Here is a 19,834-nt window from a genome sequence, read left to right as displayed (position 1 = left end):
TCAGGGATTACCATAACAGCTATCATGCTTATTCCGAATGCACTCATGCATAACAAATAACAATTCAATCAAAATAATTCGGCTGCATCTTTGAAATTGTTATGGCAGGAAATGCCGGAGCTTATTATTTTCAGAAAATTGATTTTTTTCTTTTGTTAAACTTTTTATTGGAGGTAGTTTTAATTTAATTGAAAAATTTAATTAAATTGACATGATTAAATTAGTATCAAATCATTTTTAACACTTGACGTTTAGTCTTGATAATATCAAATAATAATAATATAAAATAATTTTTCCGTACACATAATTTGTTTGTATTTTTGCACTATCCCATAATCTTCTTGCATTTCCTTTCCCGCCAGGTTGCCTGGTAGAGATTGCTGTTTAGCAATAAGGCCGCCTTTTGGGCAAATTATGTTTTGTATTACTACTTCCTTTTGTATACTATTGTTTGATCATATTTTGCACAATAAAGAATTATAAATAAATAAATAAAATAAATAAATATGTGTACGGTTACGGTACTTTTAGGTCCAAGTTGAAAGGATTTAATAAAATAATTTTTCCGTACACATATTATGTGTCTTTCAACTTGGACCTAAAACAAGAAAAAACTAACCAATGAAAAACTCATAAATATTTCTTAAATCTTTATTCATCATCCTTATTCTATCAAATTAATATACAACTTATAATTAAAAAAGTGGTCAAGTTACAGAAGTAAACAACTTATTGCAAGCTAAGATAATATAAAGTAATACTAAGGTCGTGAACATTTTACTATGAAGTATGAAGTTTTATTTATTTATTTCTATTGATAATAATTATTCGCAATAATTTGAGACATAATACATGATAACGTAATACCAAAATATTTCAAAATCATTATTTTAACGGCTTCAAAGTGACACAAAATTTGGCACAAAACCATTTATTTCGAAACAAATGTCCTTCAAAATATTTGCGTAAACATGATAACACATTTTATTGTATGATATTATATAAGTTCAATTATTTATGGGTTATAAAATAATATCTATCCTTGTGTCAATAATAAGGAAAACTATTCCAAGTTTGATGAAACTTTAACATAATATACAATTTAAATAAAATTACGTCATCCATAAAAAGATCACATAAACTACGTGTGCTAAGAAATTAAATTATGCTAACAAAAAATAACAATGGTTTAAATTATTGTACTAATAATTATTTTAATTTAAATAACATAGCATTTAATATCGCAAAATTGGAATTTCTGACCCTTATGTATTGTCTTATCACCATAACCAAAGAACTTAGTAGAAAAATGTTGAAAAAATCTAGCTTTAAAATCAAGGAAGATAGAGGTCATTTTACAAGTTTGGTCTTAGGGTGCATTTACATCAGACGAACTAATGCTCACTCTAACCCCACTATGTCAAATTTATTATAGTGTAAACAGGCGTATTAAGCTATTGCATAGTTTCTATCGCGGGCCTTGAGCGCGGGGACCGAATCGAGAAATTCCGTAACGAAAAAACCTCACGCTCCCCACTCCGACAGGCTCGGATGTGTGGCTTGAAGGCATGCTATGCAATAGCTTTACCGCGGCAGTCCCCGAGTGCCACACGTCTTTTTGTTCTTAGTGCGTTCGAACAGATTCTATGCAATGTTCTAATACTAAACAACACTGAATACGAGTTTTCGTTCACACTATAAGATAACGAAAGGATGCTCTTGCTCAATGTTCGATTGATGTAAATGCACTGTTACAGGCAGTGCCATCTAGCGGTCGTTTTCAGAACTATTTTTCAATACGTTGAAAGTTTTAAGATCACAGTGTAATAAAAAATATGTTATAACAGGCGGCAGGTAACTTTAACGCTGAATGAAATGTGGATGGGGTAACTGCGCATACCATTTACTCAAATATCTTATTTTTTTTACTTCTGCGCAGATTCAGTCCAGCGCTAAAGAAATTTGCCGCCAATTACACTTAAATGTCTTTATAATAAAAAAAATGTTGTGTGGTTTTATGAAACCACGGTAAAAGTGAAACTGTTCGAACGGTTCCGAACACTGCTTTGTGTAGCGCATGTCGCGTGGCGGTCGGCTGCCGAGTAGGTATACCTACTATATACTCGGCAGCCGCGATACACGCGACATGCGCTACACAGACCAAACAGTTTGAGACGATGTAATAAAAGTTTCACTTTAAAATTAAATGGCTTAACACGACCTGTCACATATAAATATACAATATGTTTTATTTTTGGGTTTAAGCACTATTTATCACTATTTCTATATAAAAAACAACAATTTCGTCCGCACAGCTATAACTTTAATTTAGTACAAGCGAGTGTAATAAAAATGTAGGTAACATATTGATCGATTATTACAAAAAATTCACAAAAAATGCTAGTTACAATAATATCACTATTCGGTCAGACTTTTGTTGAACTAATTATTGTTTCACTCATTATTTTATAATCCACGATTACTTTAATTGTTTCGTCGCACGCACACAAATTTAACGCTTGGAAGAATATGACAAAAACCTTGTTGAGCACACTCAAAATTAATTAAACGACAAAGAAACGTTATAATACCGACAAATAACGTATTAAAAACATAGTTACGTATTGATAATAGATACAGAAATTATGTTTATATCTACAGAATGTTTATTTATCTCCACATTTTGTTATAGTCGTTATGTGATATATTTATATTTTTTAAATAACCAGTAATTGTATTTATTTATGTATTTTATGTATTTATTCGGTAACAATCGAATCCCTAAAGAATTGTAATATATATTGAATATATAGCTTCTATCATAAGTATAAACACGACAAAATACTATAGCTCTCACACAATCATATATTTATTATTTATATATTACATGTAATGAAAAATCTGTGTATGTTGCTATGTTTACGAACTTATATGCTTAATTAATTTAAAAATAAATATTAATTCTCGCGCCATTCAATAAAAAACAATAAACGGGATCGATTAGCTTTTTTGTGATATTATTTTAATATTTTATAAGTTTGTGATAATGTGATACAGTTTTTGTGAAATGCAAACAAATATTCAACATATTGTGAACTTCTGTAAGAATTACGAGTAAATCTTATTAAATTAAAGCATTTTGTAATTTATGCATATTATCAATAAACTTAATGTTAAATTAAACATAATCTCTAAATTTACAGTCAGTTAAATATCTGTGTTCTGGGTTAAGAAATCATAGAAATAGTGCCATACTAAATGAAACAATTCATACAATCTAAAATTATTTTACAGTTTATCTTCATTTTCAGATGAGACAACTACATCTAGGACCATATTTTCTCTCAAATGCACTTTTGAAAGAAATCTAATTGAATAAATAAATGTTTGAGTTTGAGTCTATCTAGTTTCATTTAGAGCTATGTATAAGAGATCTGAAATATCAAATTTTCCTCTCCATGGTTCGTAAAAAATTAAAGATTTGAACTAAAAAGTATACAATATTTTTAAACTTTTTGACCTGCTGACGGGTTGGCTGGGTTGGTAGTAGCCCTGCCTTCTAAGTCAGAGGACGGGGTTCGATTCCCACCCGGAGCAGATATTGGTGTGATGAACATAGATGTTTGCTCTGTGTCTGAGTGTTAAATATCTATATAAGTATTTATTTAAAATTATATATGTATGTTTATCAGCCATCTGGTTTCCATAACACAAGCGAGAGCTTAGTATGGGATCAGATCGTTTTGTGAAAATTGCCCTGAAATATTTATTTATTTATTTTTAATTTAAATCTTCAAACAAAACCAGCATTATCTAACCAACTGTAAATATAAAGAATAAACACTCAAAATTACATTTGTGGTAGGAATTCAATAGGTGTAGCGAACTTGAAGTCCTCTGGGAACAGTTTAGACGCGAACGGATACATCAGTTTGTACGACTGTCTGATTGTCACATCGGCCACACCCGCTATGTCACCGATTTCCTTTTGACTGCGCTTGTCTTCGGATGCCTGGAAGTAATAAATAGGAATTACTACATAGTATAAAACAAAGCAGACCGCCTCCTTGGTACAGTAGTTGACGCGTGAGCGTAGAACCGGCGGGTCCTGGGTTCGATTCCCGGTGGAGACGAAGAAAAAAAAATGTCTCGGTCTGGTAGGACACAGAAGGCTGATCACCTACTTGTCCCTAAAGAAAACCGATCAGTGAAACAGATGCATCTGCCCCTTACCCCACTAGGGGACATGGGACTTCACTTATAAAACAAAGCTTCGCTTTCTCTGTCCCTATGTGTGCTTAAATCTTTAAAACTGCACAACCGATTTTGATGCGCTTTTTTTTTAATAGATAGAGTGATTCAGCAGGAGGGTTTAAGTATATAATTTATTAGGTTTTAGACAAAGCCGGGCCGGGCCAGTAATCTAGAAAGATAATAAATTAATTTCAAATACAATTTCATGTGTAAGTAATGTAAATAAAGGCTTTATTTTCTTGATTGTTTATTTTTACGCATGTTTATCTATGTATCTTTGATAAGAGCATTACTTTTGTGAAAGTAAAGCAAGTGAAAAATATTAGATAGAGTTTAAACTTCACAAACTTATAATACATCAATGAAAAAATTTGATTAATAGATTCTGTAGCAAGTCAACTAAAGTATGCAAATCCGAGTGCCCATTACTATTAACTTCTCTTAAATCTTATGAAAACAATAAGTGTGCATTTACTTACTTGTGACGCCATATAAATAGCAGCCGCAGCCACTGATATAGGACTCCTGCCCGATACAATATCCAATTCCCCGGCTTTCCTCGCAATATGTGTCGCTGCTCTTTGCACAGAGTTTGGCAGACCAAGGTTCGAACAGAATCGAGACATGAAATCTGCCGTTGTGATGAGATCCACAGACGTTTCAAGCGCTTTAAGGATTAATTTGAAGCATCTGCCGATTTCTTTTTTGCTGATTTTGCTAACTGCGCAGATCTCTTTGAAGGTACGAGGTACACCTTCTTGTCGACACGCTATATAGAGACACGCGGAGGCTATAGCGTCATTCGCTCTGCCTTTTAGATTTTTGCCGTCATGTACCTGAAATTAAATGTATTACTTAGAAATATGTAAAAGTGTGTTATAATTTTCATGTGATCTACTCTTCTGTCTTTTAGCCGTGCATTTGAATAATATAAAATACGAATTAAATGTAATATGTTACAAAAAAAATAGTAAAACTGATAGGAATAAATTTAGTTTTGTCAATTATTATGGCACAACTATTGAAGGCTACTAAGAATGTAACAAAATTTTCACAATTTTTAAAATAAAGAAAGTGAACACTATAATAATCTCAGTAAATTAAAAAATTATTTTCAAAATAAACAATGCACAGTGCACTCACATTCATATTTTCCCACACCAAATTGTTACATCATGTGAGATTAACAAACAAATGATGCAAAGATATAAATACTCCAAGTAACAAAAAGTAATATAATACCTGTTTAAACAAATTATTAGCTCTGTCTACAATAGTCTTCGGCAGATTAATTCTATCTGCCATTGTGTTGATTTCTCTAAATGCATTAATAAGTGCTCTGTCCGTGCTGCTGATGTTCCTTCTGTTCTGATACTTGGAAACCCCGAAACTGTCGAAGGAGGCATCTCCTCGACCAGGTCCGATGATCGTGGAAAGGTCACCACCAGATAGCAGTGGGTTTTCTGGTCCACCAACACGAGACGGGTCTACGCCAGACTTTTCGTTGCTAAATGTACGCCATTCAGACCCCACATCTATTACTCTGAAAATTGTATAAATCTTATATGTAAGTTAGGGCCGATTTTTCAATGCTTGGATAAAACTCATCCGTCCAATAAAGTATTACACAATAATTTTATAATGTCACGTAAACTGTCAAATATGGGCAATTAGAATACCTACGTTTTTAAAGTGGTAGTTTTATACATTATTCGACGAATAAGTTTTATCCAAGCATTGAAAAATCGGCCCTTAATAAAATAAAAATAACTGTGTGTTTATAGTACATTTACTTGAAGAACTGTATATATGGATATGTTGTCATAGAGTTACAATGTTACTAATAATGAGTTTGTTTGTAAATTTAAATTAAAGGAACATGCATATGGATCAAAAATGTTTTTATGCAATGAGGTCATTCTACAATTGTGTAATGTTCAATGTATTTGTATATTCAATAAATGAAAAAATAACGAAATGCACTTTTGGACTTGTATTTGTGAATAATTTCAATTACAGCACATATTGAACAAAAGGGGTTTTTGTTGCACTACTTGTCTTTGACCAAGTACATATATGTGCAACAATAATTTATCTTTCCAATACCTTTTATGTGTGTTTCTTATGTATAAACCTTTAGGTTTAGTTAACCAACATATTTTATTCTACAATCAATAGAATTTACTTTCACACAGTCTACAGAAATTTCAAGATACGAAAAAGTAAAAAGTAAACATTACCTATCCCCCACGACGAGGCCGCATTCTGAGCATATCATGTCACCCGCCCTATAGTCCTCAATGAGCGGGGCATCTGGATGAGCATAGCACACCACCTTATTCGCTTCGATTCTAAAAACCACAAAGGAAAGCAAATGATCAGTTTCAACATCATAATCACACGACGACCCGCTTTCGCAATCACATCGCATCCACACTTATAAACTTACGTAGCATAATTTTAGCTATTAACAATATTCAACGATATTATACGCAAATTTATTTGTCAGTTATTGTGCGTGAATAAATAGAAAACAGGAAAACAGACCTCGACGTGCTCGCCATGATTGATATTTGGTGATTGTCAAACTGAAAGTCATAGACAACTTTGTAAACATTTTGATTGAAACCAAAGATTAAAAATTAAAAATGGAAATTGTCACAGGTTAAAAAAAACAAAATTCCTTATGGTTGCATTAAATACGCTATGTAAAATTCTGATATATACAACATAATTATTTTATTTATTGCATTCAAACAATCAAATCAAGGAGTAAGTACACAAATTAGTTTGTCTGTAAAATATCACTTACTTAATACTGCCATCTGTCGGACAAGTTATGGTACTAAATAAACTTTTTAGTCTGTAGATGGATGGTAGATGGCGTTCTCAGGCGAATTCTGAGTATTTTTATTGCTGAAACTTGAAAATTGAAATTTCGTACCGACTTGGGACAACGTAAATTTTGTTTCCTTGCAATTTATATTATAATTTCTTTTGTTTAGGGCCTATTATGTATGGAGTATGGACCCAAATATGGACCCAAAAGCTTAAGTACCTATATTTTATATACTTACTGGCTACTGTATACTTATATATGACTGCATTCAGTTGAGAAACAATTATTTTAAATACCTCAAATGCAAGATTTAATTATCGAGCATGGTACATCGCGATTAACATCACGGGCAATAAGAAAATGGTGCCTAAGTAGGTACTACAATCCTCTGCGTCGACGATTCTTTTTAATTGTTTTTATGCAGGACATTTATGTACCTACCTAGTTACTCAATTATTACAAACTAAAAAAAATAATGTAGAGCCTTAGATTATTAAGTTGTCGAGCGCATGCCGCCATTATTTCTATTTTTCATGACGACTTTATTAGTTGCGTCTGAAGAATGTTGCGTCGAATGTTTCGTCACGACGATGTTTTTGGAAAATACTAGATTTGATAGGAAAATACTAGAAAATTTTCTCGTCATAAATGTTTATTTACATAATAGGTATGTACCAGGTACCTATGGATAACATTTACATAGGTAATACCTACTTATAAAGATTCAGCTAACAATATAGCAAGTCATTCTTTCCCCGATATCATTTCAATCAGAATCAGTCACATGATGTGGATATATGAGGAAAAATCCTCATACCAATATTATGACCAAACTTAAACAATGCGACGTGCAATGTACACATTCTGACTTCGCTATCTACGTGACTACTGACTTGTGAGTTGTGGCATGCTTAAAACAAATAATAAAACAAAGATTCAATAAATACATTAGTTTTAATATCTAAATTTTCAACCAGTTACCTACCTCTTCTATTTCATAAAGTATTAAAAATATTATGTTGTTCACTTCCGTTTGCTTTTTTTTGTGAGTATGTGAGAATCTAACGGGGATTGAACCCACTTGAAAGGCTCACACGCAAAACGCTAATAGAGGTACCGTACACCAAATTATGGCTGTACCGTAACAACATAATATATTGATTGATACAAAATAAATTGATAAGTTTCCATGGAATCATTTGATATATAATATAAAATGAAGAAACAATTTGTAACAAATACCGACGTTCAAGAGCCAACTTTTTTATGAAGAATAGGGAAACGCTTGACCACGATCTCGCCTGCTGGTAAATGAAAATGTGGTCTAAGATGGAACGCGCTTCCCTAGAAGGTACTTGTTCACTCTTGTCTTGAAGAACCCCAGGTTGTACTCGTCGGGGACATCTGAAGTCTGAACATTGAAAGAAGATGGCGTATCTTCATTTCTGCTTTGCAACCACCACATCTAATCTATAATTCAAAATCAGCTATATTTGATCGCTAACAATAGGTACGTTAAGATATCAGATATGTGTTAAAATTTTAAAAAATAAAATCGATCAATTAAAACTACTCCAACCAAACCCGATTTTGAGAAACTAGTTCAGCCTAGGCCAAACTTGTTTGACCTAGAGGTTCAGGTTAGGCCAGTAACATACTTACTACACTAATAGATCGATAACAAGATTATTTTTACAATAATTTTTATTTTTTTAGCGATCGGCCAAATCAGTATGCTCAATATTCGAAAGAAAGCTGAGATCGTTTGCGTAACATCAAAACAATTTAGCAGAATAATTAATAATTTATTTAAGTTTTGAATTTAAAATTCCACAGATATTTCAGTAGCTCTGCCTATTTTATTATTGCCTAAATCCATATTAATATCAAAAATGCGAATAGACTGCGAACCCGTTAGGATGATTTATTCGATTCAATGCAACCTTGAGTCCAACGCATAAACCATTTCAATTCGAATATATCATTAAAACTAATCAATGAGATAAATCGTTTAAAAATATTTAATCTTATTTTTTTAATTTATTCGAAAAAAATACATAACTTGTTGACCAAGCGAAAATCGAATCGCCACTGTGTTTCCTTGAGGAATATCTCGAAATTTCTCAATATCTATTGTGTCTTCTTTGAGTCATTTTATGGACAACCACGGACCACTTAAATAAATAGACACATTTTTTTACTGATCTTCTGAAAATTGATAACCGGCATCCAAATTATCTATGTTCGAACTTCGAAGCAGCTAATAAAAAAACGAAAAAAAAAATACAGCGACACAATAGGTACCTAACCGAGTAAGTATTTAAGCAAAACACGATATAGGACACGTAAATCGACTATGGGTTTAGATAAATCATTACTCATTCCGTGTTTATCGTAACATCACGTACGGACTACGGAACCTCAAATGTGGAAACTTTCGTAATATCCCTTTATATGAATGGTTAAATATCTTTATTAACATGTGATATGGGCCTGTTATTTAACTTCTTTATGCTATTTTCCGCTTTTATTCCACTTAATATGTATAAAAAAGAGAATAAGACGTCAAATTGTACTTTGTTTATTACTAACTAAAGAATAAAGATCCAGGCTAATTTTTGTGTAATAAATTGTTTTTATAGGTTTCATAAATTGTATTAAAAATAATTGCGTTCATACATGTTCAATAAATTAATTAAAAACTTGGTTGGATGGATCCATGGATGTATTTTGGAACTGCAATTTTGAACAATTAATTAATTACGTTCAGTGTGAGGTAATAACAGAAATAGGTACCATATAAAAATATCGTTTAAGATTTTTACTACCGGTTTTTACTACGTAAGCTAGGTAGTATAGTATGTTATTGTAGGTAAAAATATATTATTATTTTTAAGCTTCTAGAATAATTTTAAATGACATCAAGAAGACTAACAACTTTTAGGGGCTTGCGTTTACGGAAAAATTGTGAAATCTTATTTTATAAACGTCTTTCCTTCTTTTTTCTTTTATTGTAAAATTAAGCTGTAACATTGTGTTTTTTTTAGAACAGGAAGGAAAACAACATCGCCTGTTGATGACACACCCGCTCGAACAAAACAACAATAAGAATTGTTGAGGTAATTACCAACCAAAAATAAACGAAAAGAAAAGTTTAAAAAGTTCTATGACGCAGGACTTTAGCGGGGGTGTGGTGAATTCCATGACGCAAGCTGATGAAACAAATGTTTAATTTCATTATTAAGTACATTGGAATAACAATAGTAATTTTATGGTTACGTAGCATATTATAATATGTATTTTAGGTTATAGCTAGCTAATGCTATCAGTAATATTATTTTTACATGCAAATATGCGTTTGCTTGGCCTTTCTAGATGATAATTGAAAACTCGAAAACAATTGAATTAAATCTAAAGAAAAGCGTAACCAGAGTGTGTAACTTGTCATTAAAATACTAATAAATACCTATGTACTCATTAAAATATTTTTCAAAGAATAGAATAGGGGCAGTTTTTTTCCACCTTCTTGTTCATCTTTTAAAGTGAAACTTTTATTACATCGTCTCAAACTTTTTGGTCTGTGTAGCGCATGTCGCGTGTATCGCGGCTGCCGAGTAGGTATACCTACTCGGCAGCCGACTGACACGCGACATGCGCTACACAAAGCAGTGTTCGGAACCGTTCGAACAGTTTCACTTTTACCGTGGTTTCATAAAACCACACAACATTTTTTGTTTTTTTTTTATGATTTTACTCAAAAAGTACTCGTCCAATGATTTGAATCTTTCGCATAGACCTTTTTTAATTTTTCCTTGTGTTTTCCCGAGCGAAACCAGAAGGAACGAGCTGTAAGTACCTACGTTATAAAAGTAACTAAAGGCGGTGAAGGAAAACAACCGCAGCATGACGTGAGCGATAAGACAAAACCAGATATAACAAGATATTGTAATGTAAGTATATAGGTACATAAGGACTAAACCCAGACTCCAGAATTCCTAATAATAATTGTAAACAGAATTTTCTTTCATAATAATGTAGTAAAGAGATACAATCATGCTTCGTCTGGATGAAAATCACTTGTGCTAATAGTGCACTATAATTTAATTATTTTTAAGTACGAGTTAAAGTTTAATTATGATAAGAAACTATCCAATCATACGCACATACTTTCTTGTTTATAAAAATAATAGGCTTAGTAAGTACAAATACATGATAATTGATAACATTTTAATCATAACAGTTCTATTTGAACGAGTATGACTCAAAAATTACATCAGGTGTAATAAAATTATTAAAGGCTTAGGCAATATATTCGCTAATGTTTTCAGTTTGTTGCTATATAAATAAAGAAAAACTGCATAATCATCCTCAGCCTACATTATTCTCGCTGTAGGCCACCTATGATACATTATATATTATATGAGATAGGGTCATCTCTACCATAGTATGTATAAAGAGTTCTCTTTATACTATGTCTCTACTTCCTTGCCAAATGCGCGTTATTAAAACTTCTCGAAAAATAATATAGTTAGATTATCTTATTACATTTTACCCAAAAAATAGTAATAATTTTGTAAAATTTCAATACTTTTACACAGTACATAATAATATGTACTTACTCTCTATGTTTATTCGTCGAATGAAATAGAGCTTATGGCTGTTCTATTGTTTCTAACTGTTTTCTTACTAATTTTCATCACCCATAAAAAATGTATTGTTTTAAAAATATCGTGCAACACATCTTGCATTTATGACTAACTTAATATAAAACACCGTCATATTATGACGACGGCTATGATTTCACAAAGATAGTTTAAATAAATATTGATAGTCGAGCCCGTATATGAGTCACTCAAACGTTTATACGGAAAACAATTTATGTTTAAAATTTCCAGGATTAAACAAGGTAAGGCCAATGCCAATGACCTTGTAGTGATTTTTTAGAATATTCCATTTAATATTAATTAATTTAATACTTGTGATCTTAAAGGACGCTGTCACAAATCTGCGCTACTCAAATTTAGGTATTTTACGTCGCAACGTGGGCCGCAGGAACATCACGCTCACGTAAACATAGCGCATTCCATTTTATAGACCATCTTCATACTTGATATTACATATTTTTAATTTTTAAATTTTATTGAAATTGATTCCTGAACTTATAACGAATTTTAAACATTCATTTTCTTACTTTTATTAGTAGGTACAATAATTATTCTGATAAGTATGTTAGTTAGTAACTTAAAAAAGTGTGAGTGTTTTACAAAACCTCTAGGAATTGTATGCAATATCTAAGCTTTTTAAGAAATGTTTAAAATACTTTTTTAAGAATTATCATACATATTATGTTACCAGCAATGTATTAAATCCGGCATGTCTTATTTTTCATATAGGTACGTAAATGAATTTACATCGTACTCATATACGCGGCTATCGCATATTGATAACGATTTTAGAACTAAGCGATTATTACCTATTCAATACAAGTACTTATGTTATACGATAATTTACTAATAATCAATATAAGAAAAATGGGCTTTAATATATTGTGAAATCTCAAACTTAAACTACCTACTTTAAATGAAATCTACTTCCATAATAAATATAAAAAAGTCAAATTATTCTTCGAAAACATTGTATAAATTGAAACAGATTAAAAAAAATATTTGTATTTATTTTATCTATACAGAAATTTAAAACAAATGAGACAGTTAACAAAACTATACCTACGTACATCATATTTTTTTCAAGAACGCAATAATTTGCACATAACTTTTGCAATAATTATATTCTTATGTCATTGCAGTTACAGTGTGTAACGCAATATTTTACAAAGCAAATGGAAATGTATTTCATCTTCCACTATATCATTACAGTTATTATCTCATTTGTTTCTTATTTACCCGGCTGCGTGGAAGGAAAAACTGCACACAGTAAGTTTAATATTATAGTCTTTATGTACGTAGTATTACTTACTCTGTGGTAGTTAATTCCTTGTCTGTACTATTTGAAACCATTGAGATAATATTAATAATGGAGACGATACCGCCTACACCACTTATGTTCCACTCAACATACGTCATGTGGCGTAACTGCACTCAGTCGCTTGCTCGCTCATTGGCGCGAACGTCACGCTCATTTTTTATTTGTTTTAAAGTGAAACGCATCAAATATGCCTACGTGTGTGTTACGATATTGCACAAATAATACAAATAATACGGAAAAGTGCAAAGGAATAACTTTTCAATCAGTAAGTAACTAGATAATAATTTTTAAAACTTAGTTAGAACAAAATTTTTGGCGGGCGACATTTTGCGTCATTTGTCATAGATTAAAAATTTAAGATATGACATTGGGCATGAAATAAGTGTTGTTAGTAATATTTGCTGGCGTATATGTTTATAGTATAAAATAATAATTTTACATATTTAGAAAAGCATAGACTGGTTGTTAATTGAAAAAAGGTGAAATCATGAAATATGAAAATCAATTAGGTACTTAATCACCAATTTTTTTTTTGTTAATTGATTTTAATCAATTTTAATTGATATTGTATAAGCTACTGACTTGAACGTATAATTGAATTATTATTTATTTATCTGCACTAATATTATAAAGAGGAAAACTTTGTTTGTTTGTTTGATTGTAATATATAGGCTCATAAACTATTGGACCGATTTTGATGAAATTTGGCACAGACCATCTTTAGACCCTGAGAAAAAACATAGGCTACTTTTTATTGCGAAATATGTACCACGGGCGAAGCCGGGGCGGACCGCTAGTTCAGAGATTAATATTTTTTCTATTCAAGGTTTCCATGTCTGGGCCGTGAAGAAAGGGAAAAATGGGTAAAATTTGTCCAAAACAACCGCAGTGAAGAAACCTGGTTACCATCCGATAGAACTTGCGTCTGTTCATTGCATTTTCGCGATGAGGATAAATATACCACAAAAGCGGGAAGGCGTATTCTAAAGAAGTCTGCTGTTCCTTGTATTGATGTTAGTAATAATAATAAAATTTTACGGATTTGTATAACAAATAAAATATTATTTTAGCCATCACTAACATTATTATTATTATATTTATTTTAGCCGAAGGTGTGCTACAATAGTACTGGAACAATACAAGCAATTTCTGAGCCGGGAACATGTTCTGAGGATGATGAACTAAATATAAATAAACACAATTTTTACACGGCTTTTATTTTTTTTCTAAAAAAGGCTCAATTTGTAAGGAATGAAACTTCCCATAGCCCTGATTGAACCTCCTCATCCTATATTATATGCCAGATATTGTTAGCCCCGCGTAGTAAAGTCAGTTTATATCTAAAATAAATATTAAGTAAGTACAAAGAAAATTTCAAGTCAACATGCATGTAAGGAGTGGCACCCAATAAAATAGACAGAAAGAAACAAAGTGTCGCCTCTATAGCGGTGAGTCAGTGACATCGCATAATCTATGACTGTCTAGCCGTCATTCGCGCGCCCCGCGCCGCCATCTTGGCGCACAGATTTTGTTCGTGGTGTCTACTCCATTATTAATATTATCTCAATGTTTGAAACAAGTGATCATTATTCAAACACTGAAAAGAGGAATAGGGGGACTTTCTTTGAGAATTGAGCAGCAAAATATTTAATGTTGAGAAAACAAAAAAAAAATACAAAAAATCGATCTTTCTCTAATCGAAAAAGCAAATCCCAATAAAGATGTTTGTTTGATCCTTGAAGATTTTATAGAATTCGCCACGATGTCTAACATTTCTTAACTATAATATTAGTGTACGTGCCGATGTAGAGTTTTTGTTTATTTTTGCAACTCATTTTTGCAACCCAAGTGCAATTTATAATACATATTAGATTCTTCCGTAGAGTATGAGTACCTACTCGCATTGTTTTAGAATATAAGTATGATTTTATCTTAAAATACCAATGATTCACATATACTATGATGATATAAAAATCTGTTTGTAAATAACAAAATAACATATCGCCATTTCATAATTTGTTTACCTAATTTCCATTCTATCGACGTATTTTTTTTCTTAGCTTACAATTTAGCGCGAGAGCTAGAACTATCTAATTCAGATGTAATAAACATCGCTTGCGCTCCTTAAAAAATATATTTTTCAAGCCCTTATATTTTTATTAACTACGTATTATTCATATTTATCAAATAAAAGGCTACGTGCCTGACGTACATTATATTATGATGATTAAGACTTCCGTGTTTCGTAATCTTTATAGACAAAATTTAATGAATTGTTTTAATAACAAACTCGTTTTGAGATTTTCCGCAATGTAATATGTTTTATTAATGTCGTAATACGAGTATATTCAAACATTTTTATGGGATAATTCATAATGTTTTTGTTTCATTTATGATGTAATATTTTTGCGATATTTCTTCCATTTTTACTTTAATTTAGTTATCGCTAAATTTGTTTATGTTCATATAGGAAAATAACACCAAGGTTTAGATATTATATATCTTCTTTATTTTTTTTAAATTCATTTTATTGATTAAATTATCTAGCAGTAACGAAATGTTTAGTCATTAGGTTTACTATATGATAATTGTAAATAGATGTTCTAAAACTAGGCAACAATGGATGAAGCTTCAGAAAGGAAATATACAAAGTGAAACGGGTTGAATGACCTAGTTCGTCAAAGCATTTAGCAACGCTGAAACAAAAGATGCAATTTCAAACCATCCTATTTTCTTAGTTCTTTAAAGTATGAATGATACCTACAAAGATACATTTATAGTTATTAAGTGAAACTTTTATTACATTGTCTCAAACTTTTTGGTCTGTGTAGCGCATGTCGTGTGTATCGCGGCTGCCGAGTAGGTATACCTTACTCGGCAGCCGACCGTCACGCGACATGCGCTACACAAAGCAGTTTCACTTTTACCGTGGTTTCATAAAACCACACAACATTTTTTTTTATAACATCATATATACCTATTAACCTTTTTAATCTTTTAGTTACAATAGGCAAGTCATTTCTTTTCCTTTCCCTATTGCATCATGCAGTGAAATCGAGACCAGAAATATACTTATTAATTTATTAATTAGTAGGTAACCTAAGTATTATAACTTATACCTATCTAAGTATTCTACGGGCAGATTTGTTCAATCATAACTTTGAAATAAATAAGTGAATATACTTTATTAATTTATATACAAACATATATTATATTAATTACTTATTAAGTATCCTTCCTGGTGTAATAAATGTAATAAATGCATTTGAAGAATGAAGGGTAGTTGGCTTTAAAGAAACATTGTCCTGAATTTCTTCATGAATCACGGAGAGTTGATTAATCAGATGATGACTGTGATGATGATGTCAAATAATGCATAATTTTAAACACAATGGTGCAATTTAGTACAAAAGTGACTTAAATCGAAAAAAATAATAATACCATCTACCATCAGCTAATATTGCACCTTTCAGATTGTATTCAAATGAATTTTGAACACTAAGAATGAAAAATATGATGAAGATGATGAACCAAATTATTTAAATACTAGGTTTTATCCGCGGTGTAGAGACGTGCGGGCGTCACGCAAAAAAATTATTTCTACAAAACAAATCTTAATCCATTCAAATAATCCTCATTACTAAAAGTTATTATTATATCCTTAATAATACTCACAAAAATTGCAGTAATAAGTTCAAATAAATAGATATTCATTGAACCACTGACCCATTGACCTCGTTTCTAACACAAAACTTGTCTCCGAACAAAACTAACGACTGATTAACACATAATTAGACTGTAATTTCGCGAATTGCCCAAGATGCACATTTCTTGCCAATAAGTAATGTAAACCACAATTACCTAACGTATTAAGTGTTAAGAACATTATTTTAATGTGAATGTGTTAATAAAAACCAATAGTTTGTGATTATGGATACGTTATGCAATCGAGTTCATTAAAATTTCGGCTTTTCATCAATTGCGCAAAATATATTGTATATATACGGTAAATAACTTTGCGCATTATTGACAATTAGCAAATATTATGAAATCGTTATCGGTAAAAATAATCTTAACAATAAAAACAGATCTCATATTATGTAGTCTACCTGTATTCTGTAATCAAAGGTTTCAAAGAGTAGAAAAATTTAGTAGTAAGTATATTTATTGAATTCTCTAAAAATATATTAACGTATATTAAACGTATATTAATTTCTTAATCCATACTAATACTAATCCATACTAATATTATAAATGCGAAAGTAACTCTGTCTGTCTGTCTGTTACTCAATCACGCCTGAACTACTGAACCAATTTGCATGAAATTTGGTATAGAGATATTTTGATACCCGAGAAAGGACATAGGATAGGTTTTATCCCGGAAATCCTACGGGAACGGATTTTTCTTTGAAAACGCGGGCGAAGCCGCGGGCGGAAAGCTAGTATTATATAAATGCGAAAGTAACTCTGTCTGTCTGTCTGTTACTCAATCACGCCTTAACTACTGAACCAATTTGCATGAAATTTGATATAGAGATATTTTGATACCCGAGAAAGGACATAGGATAGGTTTTATCCCGGAAATCCTACGGGAACGGGTTTTTCTTTGAAAACGTGGGCGAAGCCGCGGGCGGAAAGCTAGTTACTTATATGTAGAAGGATATTTAAATTATTCCAGGCAATAATTGTAAATGCTCTCCTATTCTTGCGATCTTCGAGACAAAACAGGACCTTTATATCACGGGGTGAGAATAACTTAGCTTGCCCCAGCTCTGCTCTGGTAGATATTTTTCAATTTCTATACTTAGTTCTTATCCTCAAAATCACAACATAATTTGCAAAAGATATTTATGTAGGTATTAATTTTCAGTTCAACATCATCAGGTACGGAGTACGTAGGTGATTTTTTTAACGACATTTTACGACAAATTAATGAACTTCAAAAATCAGCATACAGGATTCAGGTTTTTTTAAATATGTATCATCTGCATAATGCGATCATAAATATTATAGTGTAGCAATATTTCATCATAGTAATGATAAACTGTAAAGATCATCAAATGGCAATGCCAACCCGCCGGTATTCAAGGCTTCTTCATATTTATTTCAAAATATTTATTTTACATAATAAGAATTGAGAATCTAATTAAACTAAACGTCAAAAGAAAGCAGTAGGATAAGTTAAGCTAAGCTAAGTTATTCAATTCATCAATTATATCTAAGATTATATCTGTCAGAAACGAAATAACACCAAATAATATGCGCGCAATCATAACAATAGGCTGATCAAAAGTCAACACCACTTTGAGAAACACATTTCAGCAAACTTAAGTAAACGAGCAATTAATTTTACGCCAGTTAAAGCTGTTAACATTGGCGTTAACACAGCTTCCAAATAAATCCAACAAATTCCTCTCTAATTGAAAGCACGTCTAGTTTTCCTTGAATATTTAGGTTCAGCTTATTTACCAGTAGTGACCTTAGCTCCGATGCAACGCTGCAGTAACAATATTTAGGCCTGCCATTGATTCAAACTTACTTAATATAGAAATTCGATTACACAATACGTTTTCATAATGGTTTAACAATACCGAAAACAAGGTTGCTTGCACAGTATTACGAGAGGACAGATAGCAGAGTTGGCTGGTTGGACTATTCACGCATAAACACATTTTCATGTACAATCCTTGATATTATAAATTGCAAAAGGCTGTATCCTTTTTTGTTATAGTATGAAACAAGAAAGGACTGAAAGGTATGGGATTTAGAATATTATGTTTTGAAACTTACTATTTTCTAACTTTCGAAATTAATTTCAGTATAATAGAGTATAATAGAGCTTAGGGAAATTAATATTTCTTGGTTTTTTCGCTTTCATAATAAATTGTATTCTGTTTAAAAACTAAAAAGTACTTATTCATTATTAAATGAACAATCAATGAATCGTTATATTAAAAAGTACTGAAATATTTCACAACATTTTTGTTTCACAATGTTTATGTTTAGTAATGCTAGATTGTTCTTTGTAACCTGCTGAATCATAATTTTTTGATATTACTGTTTTTTTTTGTTACTTAATTCTAAAACTTTTACATTTAATGATTTAAGGTGTATTTGCATTCGCTGATCCCACACATTTGGTTTGGTGTCTACTTGGTGTCTTGCCTCTTGGTCACTTACTTGATCGAGTATCGAAAACTAAGGTTATCTCTACGCAAGTATTGGTAATAATTTGGTTTCATTATTCATTTAATAACTAACATCGAAGAAAAACTCCGGGTATCAAAATTGAACAGGTTAGATTTCTAGTGAAGGGACATACATCATAGGCGTAGCAAAATTGTCATTTTGGGCTCATATTTCATAAATGTATTCGTCAAAACTAATAATAATTTGTTCCAATATGTCTTCTCATTATTAAATTGAAGACACATCTCAGAAGGGTAGAATTGTTTCACCCCCATTTTGTATTTGTGTGGATAGTGGCTACAAAGTTTCAGTTTGATATCTCCTCATATATTTTTTATAGTTTCTGGGGTAAAATACTGTGGCATAATATAATGAAAGGACAATGCGAAATTATAATTCCTATGTTTATTACAGAACCTTAAAGAAAAGGTTATCTGTTTCGCAAATAGGCGATGCGACATGACGCTGCGCTGCGCTGTTACCTATATTATAGTCGACTATCTTATCATTTATCTATAAATTATATAAATATAAACATTATCTCTAACAGATATAGCAATATATTGA

At 31.4% G+C, this 19,834-nt stretch overlaps 1 protein-coding gene and 1 long non-coding RNA gene across 3 annotated transcripts; one reads left to right on the top strand and one right to left on the bottom strand.

Moving 5' to 3' along the window:
• Positions 1–637: 637 nt before the first annotated feature.
• On the bottom strand, positions 638–6,839 carry TfIIB (transcription factor IIB). Of its 2 annotated transcripts, none has more exons than XM_089708250.1 (5): positions 6,802–6,839; positions 6,495–6,605; positions 5,497–5,797; positions 4,734–5,090; positions 638–4,012 (listed from the first exon to the last, which is right to left on the bottom strand). In XM_089708250.1, the coding sequence occupies exons 1-5, from the start codon at positions 6,816–6,818 to the stop codon at positions 3,851–3,853; spliced, it is 948 nt and encodes a 315-aa protein (XP_089564376.1). In that variant the 5' UTR covers positions 6,819–6,839; the 3' UTR covers positions 638–3,850. The 2 variants fall into 2 exon arrangements, with proteins under 2 accessions (XP_089564376.1, XP_089564386.1); XM_089708260.1 differs by having other exon boundaries at positions 6,704–6,823.
• A 6,294-nt stretch (positions 6,840–13,133) lies between these two features.
• On the top strand, positions 13,134–14,290 carry LOC149490765 (uncharacterized). The gene is made up of 2 exons (XR_016317268.1): positions 13,134–13,343; positions 13,905–14,290. It is a non-coding gene; the product is annotated as an uncharacterized LOC149490765 (long non-coding RNA).
• Positions 14,291–19,834: the final 5,544 nt, after the last annotated feature.

This window comes from Colias philodice, chromosome 2, assembly GCF_061535455.1.
Source record: "Colias philodice isolate Cphi_HAF_F1 chromosome 2, ilColPhil1 Martin Lab GWU primary, whole genome shotgun sequence".
NCBI classification, from domain to species: Eukaryota; Metazoa; Arthropoda; class Insecta; order Lepidoptera; family Pieridae; genus Colias; species Colias philodice.
This window is presented reverse-complemented; position numbering and strand designations above follow the sequence as displayed.

Excerpts from the sequence above, each read along its gene's own strand:
- TfIIB (XM_089708250.1), bottom strand. Across the intron at positions 5,091-5,496 it reads CTAATAATTTGTTTAAACAG|GTACATGACGGCAAAAATCT; the intron begins GTATTATATTAC and ends ATTTAATTTCAG. Across the intron at positions 4,013-4,733 it reads CTATTTATATGGCGTCACAA|GCATCCGAAGACAAGCGCAG; the intron begins GTAAGTAAATGC and ends TATTACTTCCAG.